The 15,734-nt window shown below is 39.7% G+C and overlaps 1 protein-coding gene across 1 annotated transcript in view; it reads left to right on the plus strand.

The window, feature by feature from the left end:
• The window catches only part of itpr1b (inositol 1,4,5-trisphosphate receptor, type 1b), an 81,496-nt gene that overhangs the window by 19,805 nt on the left and 45,957 nt on the right, over positions 1-15,734 (plus strand). The window contains exons 14-40 of the mRNA XM_030728482.1: positions 1,777-1,876; positions 1,951-2,111; positions 2,255-2,396; positions 2,488-2,646; positions 2,742-2,914; positions 3,359-3,478; positions 3,561-3,752; positions 3,872-4,123; positions 4,219-4,360; positions 4,456-4,609; positions 4,878-5,071; positions 5,149-5,287; positions 5,412-5,466; positions 5,586-5,751; positions 5,871-6,038; positions 6,131-6,193; positions 6,281-6,418; positions 6,549-6,674; positions 6,768-6,968; positions 7,057-7,308; positions 7,567-7,692; positions 7,845-7,973; positions 9,050-9,170; positions 9,258-9,442; positions 11,112-11,260; positions 11,819-11,930; positions 13,667-13,702. Of these exons, the coding sequence (XP_030584342.1) occupies positions 1,777-1,876; positions 1,951-2,111; positions 2,255-2,396; positions 2,488-2,646; positions 2,742-2,914; positions 3,359-3,478; positions 3,561-3,752; positions 3,872-4,123; positions 4,219-4,360; positions 4,456-4,609; positions 4,878-5,071; positions 5,149-5,287; positions 5,412-5,466; positions 5,586-5,751; positions 5,871-6,038; positions 6,131-6,193; positions 6,281-6,418; positions 6,549-6,674; positions 6,768-6,968; positions 7,057-7,308; positions 7,567-7,692; positions 7,845-7,973; positions 9,050-9,170; positions 9,258-9,442; positions 11,112-11,260; positions 11,819-11,930; positions 13,667-13,702 (3,955 nt within the window). The remainder of the gene's footprint in view (positions 1-1,776; positions 1,877-1,950; positions 2,112-2,254; positions 2,397-2,487; positions 2,647-2,741; positions 2,915-3,358; positions 3,479-3,560; positions 3,753-3,871; positions 4,124-4,218; positions 4,361-4,455; positions 4,610-4,877; positions 5,072-5,148; positions 5,288-5,411; positions 5,467-5,585; positions 5,752-5,870; positions 6,039-6,130; positions 6,194-6,280; positions 6,419-6,548; positions 6,675-6,767; positions 6,969-7,056; positions 7,309-7,566; positions 7,693-7,844; positions 7,974-9,049; positions 9,171-9,257; positions 9,443-11,111; positions 11,261-11,818; positions 11,931-13,666; positions 13,703-15,734) is intronic.

The raw sequence follows: 15,734 nt of genomic DNA on the forward strand, positions 1-15,734 counted from the left end.
ACAAGCCCAGTCAAACCAGTATGTGATTTCAAAGAGTAAAACTGTTCTGCTGTTCAGAGGGGAAAAAATAACATCAGGAATGTTGTAAAATATGGGGGAAATATACAGATGACAAATATCTCAACAACACCTTGGCTAATCAAAAAGACCGCAATGATGTCAAGACGTCATCAGTTCAAACAGTGACAGTAGTAAACTTTTGACTCATGTGTATTGTGAGGGGGAATTTGGAACAGCAGTGGAAAGGGAGTTTCTGAGGTGATGACTGCGTTTTGCAAGTATGGACAAGGGCCAGTTTTGTTATGAGTGGTCTAAAACATCTGTCAAAACAGAGATTGTTACTCAGTCTTTTTCTTTTGGGTGAATCACAAATGGCAGACAAAGACACACTCGTTTGTAGAGTGTGTTCTTGTCTATGGGGTAAATTTTATTTAATTTTATTATTTGTTTTTACTTTGACTTATTTGTTAACACATCGTGGACTGCTGTATGTATGTGTAGGTGTGTGCGTGTGTGTGTTTACATTGGTAATCTTCACATATGAAACTTACCAAGGAGAGGTAGGAAAGTCCCAGTATGGCATGAAACAGGAAACCATTGAGGCATGGATAGTATGCACAATAAGGAAAAAACTTTCAGTTTTTAAAATGCTGTGCACAATCCCTTACACTTAAAAAACATCTTGCAGAAATGTTTTGGGGATCTCTTTTCTTAAATTAAAATGAGTCAGTTTGAGCTGTATATTTGATGGAGAAAAATCAGTGAAAACTGACATTATACAATATTTCATGTAGTCATTGTTCTTTGGTAAGTGTGCTGGCCTTAGCACCTGGCTTATCTCTAATGAGCCTTAGTTTTGTTCCTCAATTCCAATTTGACAGTATTGTGTAAAAGAGAGAATGTGAAGTTCTAAAATTACAATTGTGTAATCGTCATTGTCACTGCACTTGACAGTTATCAAAGCCTCTATTATGTGGCATGGTCAGGTGTCTATCTGCATGTTGCAGCTACTACTACACCTCCCACTTCAACCTAAAATAACCCTGCCTCTCAAACTTTAGCCAGGGAACTAATTAATGCCTGGCAGAACCGGTACACAAAGGTAAGCCTGTTAGCTTCAGTAGGCGGTTATGTAATACTTGCCAAGAATATGGCTGCTGTCTGTGCTGAAGCCCTGACAAACTACACACACGCTTACTCACTCACACACGTGGAGCTGGCTGGATGCTTTGAGAATGAAGGACATAGTTGGCTCAGACTTTACTTTGTGTAAAGGTTTAGTACTTAATGGAAGAGAGATAATACTGTACAGGTCACTGCTGGCTAATCTGTGCAAATAGTGCACACTTGACTGAGGAAGCCACTGCAAGCAGCCTATTCCAGAACCAGGCAGTTTGTTTACAATTAATAGCTGCACCTTTGTCACATAACAGTGTGCAATAAATCTTATCACAGTGCTTAGAGTCATTGGGGTTTTTTGGCTCTTTTTCAGAGAGGTATTGATTTATGATCTTTGGCAGGTTTAAATTGTGAGCCATGTTGTGTGCTGAAAGTGGAGGTCTTGGTCAGAGAATGGAAAAATGTTCGTTGAAAGGAGCTATCTGTCTTAAGGGTTGTACAGGGAGCAAACAATGTTATTTCTCCATAATTAGTCAGATTATTGAAGCACTGTACCTTGTCCTGTCACACTCCTGTGCTCTGTAGTTGATTTCCAGCTTCTTTTATTTGTCTTTTTTGCCTTACTTTCATCACATCAGCTTCCTCTGTTATTTCTAGGAGCTCCTATGTGAGGCTAAGACACCTGTGCACCAACACATGGGTTCATAGCACCAACATCCCCATTGACAAAGAAGAGGAGAAACCTGTTATGCTAAGGGTGAGTAGCTGCGGATCAACATGTGAATGAGGTTTTCTTAGCAGTTACAGTGAACTAATCTGATGCATTTCCAGATTGGAACATCAGCAGTAAAGGAAGACAAAGAAGCATTTGCTATTGTCCCAGTGCCGCCAGCAGAAGTGCGTGATTTAGACTTTGCTAACGATGCAAGTAAAGTGTTGGCGTCCATTGCTGGCAAGCTGGAAAAGGGTACCATTACCCAAAATGAAAGGAGGTATGAATGACACTAGACTATTAACCTTTTTATTGGGTTTCATGTTTTTTGGAAAAATATTTACCATAAATATAGAAGGAAATTATTCATTGAATTTGAGACTATACTGTTGAGTTTTAGTTAACAACCTGTACCCTCTCTAGGTTTGTGACAAAGCTCCTGGAAGATTTAGTTTTCTTTGTAGTAGATATCCCCAACAGTGGGCAGGATGTTTTGGAGATCATGGTCAACAAACCCAACAGGGAAAGACAGAAACTCATGAGAGAGCAGAATATTCTTAAACAGGTAGGTCTTAAACCTTCGAGACAATTTATGTACTGGTTTAAATTTTTATCTTTAGGTACTTAAAAAAGAAAACCCTATGTTGCCTTTGCAGATTTTCAAACTTCTCCAAGCCCCTTTCACAGACAGTGGTGATGGTCCCATGCTGCGACTGGAAGAGCTGGGAGACCAGCGCCATGCGCCATTTAGACATATTTGCAGGCTTTGCTACAGAGTGCTCCGCCATTCCCAGCAGGATTACAGAAAGAACCAAGTAGGTTCGGCACTACAACTTCACCCTGAGCTCTGACGCGGTGACATTTTTGTTTTTCCTGCACTGATTTACCCCCTCCATTCATTGATTTGCAGGAATATATAGCCAAACAATTTCGCTTCATGCAGAAACAGATAGGATATGACGTGTTGGCAGAAGACACAATAACAGCTTTGCTTCACAACAACCGAAAGCTGCTGGAGAAGCACATAACTGCTGCTGAGATAGACACATTTGTCACTCTAGTGAGGAAGAACCGGGAACCCAGGTAAGGCTTACAGGGAAAGACGAGCCCTGGCTGCTCTTTTCAAACTGTCACAGAAGGAGCCTCTGTGGCTAGTCTGGGTCAGATTTGCCTGTATAACAGCACTGAGAGAATGTAAATCTATGTAAACGTATTCAAATGAGTGCAGTACTCACATGAGTGGAATTGCTTCTGCAGGACATTGGTACTAGAGGAAATTTGCTGACTTCTACTGTGTACCTGTGTTATGTATAAGTCATGTAAATTGCTGTTAATGATGTGTGAAGCAGGCTTAGCCAGGGGTTCAAATAAAAGAGGACTTCACAGTTTTAACTGTTACAGTACTGAGACAGGGGGAACAGCCAAGAGAATTTCAATATACAGTAGTTTATTTATTCTTCCTGGCATAGGACAGGATATAGTCTGAATTTATTTATTCAAATGTAATATATTTTCATCTGTACCCAGGTTTCTGGACTACCTGTCAGATCTCTGTGTGTCCATGAACAAATCCATCCCTGTGACACAGGAGCTCATCTGCAATGCAGTACTAGACTGTAGCAATGCTGACATCCTCATTGAAACCAAGTGAGATACTTGCTTTCGTCAGGTGTTTTAATTTGGTAAACTGAAACTAGCCCTTAGAATAAATGTTGGTGCTGTTTACCAGGTTGGTTCTGTCGAGGTTTGAGATTGAGCTGGCGACGAATGGGGAGAATCCAGTGGAGGCAGAAGATGAAGAGGAGGTGTGGCTCTTCTGGAAAGATAACTCTAAGGAGATCCGGAGTAAGAGCATCCGGGAGTTGGCCCAGGATGCAAAGGAAGGCCAGAAGGAGGATCAGGAGGTGGTCAGCTACTACAGGTAATGTGCCTTTATGATGATTATTAAAAAACTAACGATAAGGAACAAGGCATATGAGTGAGATTATAGCTCAAATTTAGAAATGACTAAGAGTTCCACACTGCCATATTTCTTCCCAGGTGCCAGCTGAACCTTTTTGCCCGGATGTGTCTGGACCGTCAATACTTGGCCATCAACAAGATCTCCGGTCAGCTGGACGTAGATTTGATCCTGCGCTGCATGTCGGATGAAGACCTGCCCTATGACTTGAGAGCATCTTTCTGCCGTCTGATGCTGCACATGCATGTGGATCGTGACCCTCAGGAGCAGGTCACACCTGTCAAATATGCTCGTCTGTGGTCTGAGATTCCATCTAAAATCGCTATTGATGAGTGAGTTCATATCATGTACACTTTAAATGGACCTCTAATGCCATTAAAAAGATGACACGACATCTTTTAAATGTGGTGCTTCTCTAATTATCCAGCTATGACAACGATGGAACCACACGGGATGAGATCAAAGAGCGCTTCAGCCTCACCATGGATTTTGTGGAGAACTACCTGAGAGAGGTGGTTTCCCAGAATATTCCCTTCTCTGACAAGGAGAAAAACAAGCTTACGTTTGAGGTAATGGCTGTTTTTGCATAGTGTGAACAGTGAACAGAAGTCACATTGGTTTATTATAGGTATAAATTGTTTGGTGGCTATTTGCTTGTTTGTAGGTTGTGAACCTGGCGAGGAACCTCATATACTTTGGTTTCTACAACTTTAGTGACCTGCTTCGACTGACAAAGATCTTACTAAACATTTTAGACTGTGTACATGTCAGCACCATTTACCCCATCAACAAGATTGAGAAGGAAGAGGAAAACAAAGGTAAACAGTAAAGACTTAACTTGCTTTACTGTACACCAGGAAAGAAGATTTTCCTTTGGTCTTAAACCTTTCATGCAACAACATTGTTCAAACAGTATTTAAGGGTAGATTTCATCAAGCTCTCACTTTTTTCATTTGTTTAAAGTTTTAAGGCAAAATAAATCTGCAAATAATATTGGACCTATTCATATGAGTAAATGAAATTGAATTTATTTTTCTTTTATGTAGATTTAAATGTTTTCTTGCTCCGTCTCTGCCTGCATTACAGGTGGCAGTAATGTGATGAAGTCCATTCATGGAGTTGGGGAGCTGATGACCCAGGTGGTGCTGCGAGGAGGCGGTTTGCTGCCCACCACACCAACTCATCAGCCTGAGGGTGATGTGGTTAAAACTCAAACTGAACCGGAGAGAGAAGATATCATGGTCATGGACACAAAGCTCAAGATCATTGAGATTCTGCAGGTAGGACAACAGGAAAATGGTCTTTTCTTGAAGTCAAACCTTTAGACCATACTGCAACTTTTTATCTGTTTCTTTAGTTCATTTTGAATGTACGGCTAGACTACAGGATATCCTGCCTGCTCTGCATTTTCAAACGCGAGTTTGATGAGAACAACCCACAAGGAGACAACGCTGCCACTCAGAATGGATCCAATAATATCACAAGTCCAATGCCAGGTATGAAACCACTTCATTTAATTGTAACCATGTTAATTACATTAATTAGATTACATTATTTCCCATGTACATAACACAAATAACTTATTTTAAGTTGTCTTTAAATTGTTTAAACTGCCATTAGGAAATTTTGACTTTGAGAATATAGAGGAACAGGCAGAAGGGATCTTTGGAGGAAGGTAATTCCTGAATTTGTAATTTTTCAAACATTTTTTTTCAAGTGGATGTTAATTACATGTAGTAAGTTTCCTTTTAAATAAAGTAATTTTTTATTTTTTTTATTTTATTAAATGTTTAGTGAAGAAAACACTCCACTAGACCTGGATGACCATGGTGGTCGCACCTTTCTAAGGGTCCTCCTGCATCTAACAATGCATGACTACCCACCCCTCGTGTCTGGAGCTCTTCACCTGCTGTTCAGACACTTCAGTCAGAGGCAGGAGGTCCTTATGGCCTTCAAACAAGTAAGTCATGTCACACCTGTTTTTCTTATCTAGTCATATGGGATAATCCTCCGATGACGTTGAAGTCAATGGAAACCTCCTGTTTTTTTTTTTCTTCCCCCTTTTAAATGTTTATTCAGGTCCAGTTGCTGGTGACCAGTCAGGATGTTGACAACTACAAGCAGATCAAGTCAGATTTGGACCAGTTGCGTTCTATTGTGGAGAAATCTGAACTGTGGGTTTACAAAAGGCAAGGAGAAGATGGGATGGATGGAGATGGACCCTCCGAGTCTGACAACAAAAAGAAGGTACGCTGAACTTTTGATGTGATGAAAAAGCACAGTTCATCAAAATGTAGACTTATTTTTGAAAGGACTCATATTTGTTTCTTGTCTTACAGGGAGATTCAGACAAGAAGATGACTGAAAGCACCAGCAGTTACAACTACAGAGTTGTAAAAGAGGTATGTTAATTTGCCTTTTATCTTTCATTTCCATATTTGTGATTCACTGCTGATTATTAAAATGTTTCTTCTGTGTGCATCTGTCAGATCCTGCTGCGCCTCAGTAAGCTGTGTGTCCAGGAGGGAAGCTCAGGGAAAAAGAGCAAGAAACAGCAGCAGAGGCTGCTGAGGAACATGGGAGCTCACAGTGTGGTGCTAGAACTCCTACAGATCCCCTATGAGAAGGTGCAACACTGAAGCTGAACAGAAATGCAGAATAATTAGGACGCTCTTAAGCCATTCAATGCTTTCCCTCTTATGCAATTATCTATTAATGTTACATAACTAAAAAGAAAGTCTGTATTATCTGCACTAGGGTGAGGATGTACGAATGCAGGAGATCATGAAACTGGCCCACGAGTTTCTGCAGAATTTCTGTGCAGGGAACCAGCAGAACCAGGCTCTTCTCCACAAGCATATCAACTTATTTCTTAACCCGGGGGTAAGCACCACTGGCGTCTCACAGTTATTCCATGGGGAGGGATGACTTAAAGACCTAAATTCTCAAAAAAGTCCCCGCCTATTCCACTTTCAGATCCTTGAGGCTGTCACCATGCAGCACATCTTCATGAATAACTTCCAGCTGTGCAGTGAGATTAATGAGCGTGTGGTTCAGCACTTTGTCCACTGTACTGAGTCACATGGTCGACATGTCCAGTATCTCAAGTTTCTGCAAACCATTGTCAAGGCCGAGAACAAGTTCATCAAGAAGTGTCAGGACATTGTCATGGCAGAGGTCTGTTGTGTGAGTAATGCTTTTCTAATTCAGAGGAGACGGTTTGGTATTAACGCTGTACTCTCCACTATGACCCTCTCACCTTCAGCTGGTGAACTCCGGTGAGGATGTATTGGTGTTCTACAACGACCGTGCCTCTTTTCAGACGCTTGTCCAGATGATGCGCTCAGAGCGGGATCGCATGGATGAAAACAGTCCCTTAATGTACCACATACACCTGGTTGAACTGCTGGCCGTTTGCACTGAGGGCAAGAATGTCTACACGGAGATCAAGTGCAACTCTCTGCTGCCCCTGGATGATATTGTGCGGGTCGTCACCCATGAAGACTGTATTCCTGAGGTATGGTAGATTTTTTTTTTTTTTCTTCACTGATTTTAAAGTCGAGTGCATACACTATATTTTAGTTTATTTGTAATTGTTGTGAAAAAAAATGAACCTAAAATAAAATTGTTCTACTTGACACTGTAGTTTCACTTTTTTTAAGACCTTGAACTGATTGAGAACAGCATTGGAAATACATTTTTTAAAACTACCACAATTACCAGTCCATTAATGATGGATGTACCTTATTTAGTTTGTTTATTTGTGTCCTAACAGGTGAAGATTGCCTATATCAACTTCCTGAACCACTGCTATGTGGATACAGAGGTGGAGATGAAGGAGATTTATACATCCAACCACATGTGGAAGCTGTTTGAGAACTTCCTGGTGGACATTTGTAGGGTAAGCCACAAATATTTGACACCTTAAATTGATGGAGAATCTAGTCAACACACCGTGAAGTGAACACACAGTACTTTACCTGTCAGTCACATGCAGGAAGTCTGATCCGGTGGCTCTTTTGTCATGCCAATGTCTCCCCTATCCTTGCTTAGGTGTGCAACAACACCAGTGACAGGAAGCATGCGGATACCATGCTGGAGCGTTATGTAACTGAAACAGTCATGAGCATTGTCACATGTTTCTTCAGCTCTCCTTTTTCTGACCAGAGCACAAGCCTGCAGGTAAAATGGGCATGCATTTTAAATACATATTCCAAACAATTTTGTTACTGGGATTTCTTTGGTGCAGTTTAGAAATCACATACTTTCCCAGAATTGTTTGAAAAAGAGGGACTTAATCATATGCATGTAATGTACATACCGTAAAATATAACATTCTTCCCTTTACATAGCTGGCTCGTCATATGTTTGTAAGTAATGGTAGCACTTCCCCAAATTTGGTTTCCCAACTTTTGGCTGTGCATCAATAGGCTGTGAATGCTAAGAAGTATTTAGTGTGTGGGTTTTTATATGGTCATAGTTTAGTCAGCACACAGATTCTGTTCTTCCCAGATCTGTGGGTGTGTTGCACAAGGCTTTGCTGGGACTTGATGCAGATGATGTACTGATGCAATGTGGTTACTATGTTTCTTAGACCTTGTTGTAGCCCTGTCTCTTCTCACCCACGACTTTCCAATAAGTCATGACCAATAACCTCCTTAAATTTCCAAATCCCTTGTACGACTTTGTGGTTTTGTGTTATATACAGTTGCACACTTGGCAACACTCACCCAGTTATCTGTGTATGTAGCTGTTTTGTTTTGATTTGGTTTCGATAAAAAGGTTGATTATCTTTTATGTGACTGCACTTTCTGAGAATTACGCTTGCTAAAGTGTACCATTACAAGACGACTCCGCAACCCTTTCCTTTTTCTCTTGCAACAGGCAGCCATTGTTGGAAAGATAACTGAGGTACTTATTGTACTCTAGGGCTGTGGCCAGGTAGAAATCTGTTGTACTCTGTTAAACACTGGTTTGGTTTGTTATAATGGGGAATGCATGTGATTAGGAACAGCTTGCCTAAAGGACCTGAAGCTGTTGACCCTTCTCACTTTATATTCTCCCCTTTATATACTCACGTTGTCATATCTAACACAAATGGGGTTATGAATTCGACCTACTCAGAGAGCACAATAGTCACTCTGTTGGTTATTGAATATTTGTTGATAGTTTCTCTCCTAAATCTTTCATTTACACTGTGATCCTTCCTTTCTCCTTTGTTTAAAGGTAAGATGTAATTAGTTCCCCCTGTCTTACAGACCCGCCAGCCAGTTTTTGTGCAGCTGCTTCAAGGAGTGTTTAGGGTTTACCACTGTAACTGGCTTAACCCTCTCCAGAAGGCCTCAGTTGAGGCTTGCATTAAAGTGCTGTCAGACGTGGGTAAGATCTTAAGACTAATGCAGACTATGAATTTCAGTCAACATTAAAAAGTGTCATACATTATATCTACTTTCTGTTTCTGCTTAGCTAAAAGCAGAGCCATTGCTATCCCAGTGGACCTGGACAGTCAGGTGAACAACTTGTTTGTCAAGTCTAACAATGTTGTGCAGAAAAGCATCCTCAACTGGAGACTATCTGCTAAAAACACATCGAGACGAGACTCTGGCCTGACCACCTCAAAAGACTATAGAAACATCATTGAGAGGCTGCAGGTCAGTAGAAAGGCTGCTGCTGTCGTCAAGTAAAATACATACAAATGCATTCATTTAATAATAAACCCGACATCCTTTAAAAGAAAACACATTCGTACTGTGTAAATGTATTGGTTAAAAAAGCTAACTAAAGCTATCTTTATTTCATGCATTTTTGAAAGCTTGATTTATTTATTTTTTTTAGGTTTTGTACTGTTACCAGTGTGTTTATTACGAAGGCCAATTTATCAAGTGACACAGAAAGCAGTAACTGCTTTAATGAAGTCCATTATAGACATATTGGATGGCATGATGGTGCAGGTCATCAGGTCCTGTTAGTTGTGGTAATGTGGCCATTTGTGCCACAGTCACTCTGTGTGGAGTGTGCCAGAGTGACTGAAAGTGCAAATGTCCTAAATTTCCAAATGCACACCATACACATGTTGCTGTTGTTGTTTTTCTCTCAGTTCATTGGATAAATGGGTTTATGCTAACTCATCATTTGTGTGGTATTTATATTTAATAATTCTGAAATTACTCATATTCATGTCTTACCATTTAGAATAACTGGTGTTTCTCTGAACTAGATTTAAATCTATGAAAAACATTTATGGCAACATAACTGTCTGATATTTACCACAGGGTTCACCTCTCAGGCAGTAGAGCAATCAATCTCCACCTCCGTTGGGCTTTTTATGGAAGAGAATTAATAATATATCAAGAAAACTCAGTCTGCCTTCATAGCTTGCCTGTAAAATGCAATGTGACTGTACATTAGGTTAATAAGACCCCCCACCACTGTTGTTAATTGCTGACGATATTCACATGTGACTTAATGCTTTTGGTAAGTATGTGGCCATCGAAATACCATGGAAGCTAATAATATCTAATTACATATTAGATAATTGTGTGTTTTTTAGAAATAGACCATGTTGCACCACCCTTTTCTCTAGTAGCACATGACTCAGTGTTCACTGGAAGCCTGAGAAGTCACAGCCAAATTTCAATCAGCACAGCTGTACAGCTGACTCTACTTACAAAACCTGAGGGCTTTCTAGTCTTAATTCTGCTTTTCATCCTGTTATTTCAACTATAAAACGGACCTTTTTTGATATGGTGATAGTTCTTTAATTTAACTCTAACTTTATTCTCAACGTTCTTTAATCACCACGCCAACATTTTTCACGATGCAACATCACTCATTTTCACAGTAATCATCACCAGACGCGACAGGAAGTGCACAGAGAAAGGTGGCATGTTGGTGCTTCATATCATTTGATCTATGATGCACTGGATGTGTCGCTTCCTGGGTATCTTAAATCAATATCAATAATGTGAGGTTCACTGTAGCTGGATGTCTTTGATCAAATTTGAATGAAATACAGGAATAGGAACGCTTTAACTATACAGTGTAGCTAATCTGTATTTGTAATCTCTGTTTTGTTGCGTGCTATATTTTTCTTAAAGCCATAGTGCACTATGTCATAGATCATGTAGAAAATCTGTTATTTAGGACTCGTATGTGGTGTCTTTTTATTTTTATTATGAAGTTCAGGCTTGTAACTATGAAGATTAAAATCATCTGAGATGACTGTCCGAGTTGACGGTCCTTCGGTGAACACAAGCTTTCATCTTTTGTATTAAAACACAGTTCTGGGTTATTTCTAACCTATTTCTAACCACTTGGTAGGACATCGTGTCGGCCCTTGAGGACCGCTTGCGACCACTGGTCCAGGCTGAGCTCTCTGTGCTGGTGGATGTCCTGCATCGTCCGGAGCTACTCTTCCCTGAGAACACAGAAGCTCGCAAGAAATGTGAAAGCGGAGGATTCATATCAAAGTGAGTCTAAACTTGTCTGAACCACTTCCAGTGCTGTTGCTATTTTTAGTGCGATTCCTGGAAGTCCCCTTCTAACCACTTGCACGTGTGCGTTTGCAGTTTTGTCATGTACCTCAAACATGAACAGAGAGCAAATGTAAATGTGTTTTTGACCAAACAGGAGTTTTCAGTGGGGGACTGTAGGCTGGAGCGTGCTTGTATCACTGTCATATTTGTGATACAAGGAGGCAGGATATACTGATGACTTAATTATCCAATGGCCTAAAGTAATGCTACTGTAGAGTTGGCCTATTATAGTTTGTCCAAAACTACATCAGCCTTTACTGGCTTTGGGGAGTCACTGACTTGTTGTTTTCTGTGAACATAAAGCATCTGATACCTAAATACACTTCAGGCCCATAACTGCTGAATCTCATATTTGGGGAAAAAATAATCACTGTGCCATGGAAATGATTTGCTCATAAGACTTTTAAGTGTATAGTTATGGAGGAAGGTGATTGGTTCATCAGTTTATTTCTATTGTTTGTGCTGACCCCCCCCTCCCTTTTCTTTAACCAGACTGATCAAACACACCAAGCAGTTGCTGGAAGAGAATGAGGAGCGCCTGTGCATCAAAGTACTGCAGACACTGAGGGAAATGATGTCAAAAGATCGGGGCTATGGGGAGAAGGTATGTACCTCCTCTGTTCCTGTTTCTCACTCTCTGGTTGTAGCCGTGCCCCAGATTCACCCACACATGAGTTTAAACAAATTAAAACACTCAATCAGAATATTCTACATCAAAACTTAGGGGAAGACATAACATCAGAGAGCAATAAAAAAAAAAATAGACTGAGTTCTCCTTGCTTAACTCAGGAGCCTCTGCAAAACACAAAAAAGAAAATGGCTCATACACAATGTATGTCATCAAGTGTATTTGACAGGGCAATTTGTGAATACCATTTTGTTTTGCGGTTTTAAGTTTTTAAAAAAATTAATTTAAAAGAAAAACATTTGCTCATTGCTTTTCTCCTAAAATAATTTTAAAAAGTTATGAATATCAGCTTTATTAACACTATTAACAATATGCATGGTCCAGCATTGTTTCACAACCATTTTACACACCATTCATTGGCTACTAATGATCACTTGCACTAATCTCTAATAAATTACCTCAATTGCGTCAGCTTGTTTTATGGTAAAAGGATAAAGCACGTTTGCGTAACAGGTTAAAACAAATCCACTTGTAAAAATGTTTTTTGTTTTTTTTAATTAATAAAGTAAAAGTATTTTTATTTAGATTTGCTGGCAGGGATCGTGTCTTCAAGTTACCTTGCGGTGGGTCTGTTATTTATTTGAGTCTTTAGTAATGACTGGATTCCCATTTTTTTCGTGTCTCCGTGTGTGTGTGTGTGTGTGTGTGTGTGTGAGTGTGTGTGTGCACAGGATTCACATATTGTAACGTGTCTGACTGACAGTACTGTGGAAGGTGGGAAGCTTGTAAGGACTCATGTCCTAATTGTTGCACTAGTGATTCTTGCTGCCTGGTGAGGGCAGCTGTGCACATAGGCATAGGAAACAAGCATAAGTTTTTCATGCCAAGGCTCCTCAACACATAAATAAATGATATCAGCATGTGGTCAGTTAAAGTTAGGGCTTCTCTTTTCCTTTATTAGAGACTAAATCCATAGTTATTTCTGTTAGTTAACAGGGCTCGATTGTTAGATGACTTTCCTTGAGTCATTGAAACACTTCAAGCTTCAAGAACATTTTAGAGCATTTCTATTTAGGTCAAATGACAATACCAGAGTATGCTCTAATATCAACAGTCAGTGTTTTAATGTAATGATTCACATATTGAATCCATTTTGTCTGTTACAGACTCAGCCTTTAGTCTTTGTGATGACAGCAGTTCAGAAAAGGCTTTTTTGGAGGTTGAAAAATAGCTGGATGTTCAATTTCAAGTTCAAAATCTCCTGCATAGACTATTTCATGTTTTATTGTTTGTTTAACAAAAATCAACCGTAAATGGTGAAATTAAGATTAAGATTTTTTTTTAATGCTGATAAGCTGGAAGAGAAAGAAAGTAGCCGCTTGGAAAAACTACTGAATATCTCACCTTTTCAGCCAGAAGGCTTTAAAAAAATATGTGCAGAACTCAACTGCACTCAGTTCTCTGAACATGAAACTATTTGATATGTAATAAATGTGATGAAAGAAATGAAATGATGTCGGGAACGTGGTTTTTCTTTATCTTGTTCTTATTTTGAGCTTTGACAAACTCTCGTTTCACTTTTTTCACTAACTTGGCATGCTGCGTGTGTGTGTATGAGTTGACAAGCTTTACATTTGCACACTTGTTACAGAGCTCTAACTCACTAATCTAGCTCTACTAACTCTCTGCCCTCTATACTTCTTCTCTTGCAGCTGATTGCCTTTGATGATGAAATGGATGTGGCTGAGGTTGATCACTTTACTTACTACTGTGATGTTCATCTGTCTCTCACTAACAACATAGATGTGCTTTTGTTTTAAGTAGGCTCTCTAGTGCCTCAATCCCCATCTGTGTCAGCAGCTTAGTCCATTTCCCCGCCCCATCGAGTTGCTCCCGATTTTCATGTAAAAACCTAGCACAATGCTAAAATGTCCAGCTCACATAACACTAAATGGCCAAAAGTACTGGGCCTCCTACACAGTACACCTGCAGGAGCTGCTCAGCCATTAAAACCCATGCCACAAAGCTCCTGGTGCACAGTTTTTGTGCTGATATTAATGCCAGAGGAGGTTTGAGTCAGCAGAGCGTTGGCGTCTACGCACTGTCTGCCTCAGCACTGCACTCTGTAACTTTACATAGTCTCCCACTTCATGGTTGAGTTGCTGTGGTTCCTGAACACTTCCACTTTGCAGTAATACCACTTAAAGCTGCTGGTGGAATATCTAGGAGGGAAGAAATTTCACAAATGTATTTGTTGCAGCATCGGCATCCTGTTACAGTACGACACGTAAATTCAGTGAGCTCCTTAGAACCTTGCATTCCTTCACAAATGTTTTTTTAAAGGCAGACTGCGTTATTAGGTGCTTGATTTTATACATCTGTGCAATGGGACTAAAAACACTCGAAATCAAAGATTAAGAGTTATGGCCCAGTACTTTCGTCCATATAGTATATATGCTTATGTGTTGTGCCTGTACTTCGTTGTCTATTTATTTGCTACATCGGAGTGTACTCTTTAAAGAAGTGTTTATTTTAGAAGAATGCTCGTTAATTTTGGGTTCCCGTGTTGAGACTGTGGTGATTGCATAGATCTTCTGTGCAGGTGGTTTAAAGCTCAGTGTGAAGCATCCACACTACAATTTGAATCTTCTTTGCATCATGTCATACTTAAAGCTTTCCTGGTGTCATTAGCTACAATTTTGTGGACTGTCATAATTTTTTTTTATTACTACATATCCAGTTGAGACCTGTAGAGACATGGATGTAAAGTATAACTCTGATGGTTAGGGGAAACAGGTGTGAGGTGTTGTAAGATGTTAAAGTAGTTGGAAAATTCTAGAAACATTTCTCAAAAGAATGACCTCAAGCTCCCCTAATAACTTGGACACATGTATATACTGTTATTTTCCATCCATCAATGGACAACAATATTGTCATATAGGTTAAAAAAAAAAAGTTTTTTTAACTCTTTATTTGTACTTGTATTTTTAACATAACTAATACAGGCCTCTGGATTTATATTTAATTATTCATTTTCCCAAAGTACTTTGATTTAGAAATACACAAAGCAGACCATCAGTGTCAGCACACAAGCAGCTTAGTAGTAAGATTAAGGTTATTTTATTTCATTGCATGACATCATAGAGTTGTTTCTGTTTGCACTATGGCTTAGTTTAAATGCCACACAGACCCCTGATGATGGATGGTGATAAGATGGCATATTTTTCCTCTAAGCCCTTTGCCACCATTACAAGAGCAGGTGTGAGTGTATATATAGCTGGGGATACTCCCATCTATCAGATTCATAATACAGGGCATCAGGCCATGTGTGGTGGTCATGACCTGTGGTCTTTATTTGATAAAACAGGTTTCTGCTTTATGAAGATTATGGGTACTACTACAGCAAAAGTATATCTGATATGTCTATTATACTGGCCAGTATAATAGTGGCCAGTTCTGGCCACTATTGGAAAAAATTACTATTTTATACAAATGTAGACAGAGTGAGGAGTTTTGTTTGACGTGTACAGCCAAACCTCAAAGTCTTTTACCACAGTTTGTAGGAGTTACTAGTTGTTCAAGCTTTTGTCTTCTCATATTTTGACCTTTTACCAGTCTTTTTATCCATAGTAGATATCAGTCCACTTTCAGCTTTCTCAAATTAGCTGCTAGCTTTTGACCATTTTTAGTATAGATTGTCTCGTCTCTCGTCATCGTTGCCTGTGGGTTCTAGGCTCAGTTTTAGGACTCTCATACCTTCAAAGGCACTGTTTATAGACT

Source organism: Archocentrus centrarchus, chromosome 5 (genome assembly GCF_007364275.1).
Source record: "Archocentrus centrarchus isolate MPI-CPG fArcCen1 chromosome 5, fArcCen1, whole genome shotgun sequence".
Classification (NCBI taxonomy): domain Eukaryota; kingdom Metazoa; phylum Chordata; class Actinopteri; order Cichliformes; family Cichlidae; genus Archocentrus; species Archocentrus centrarchus.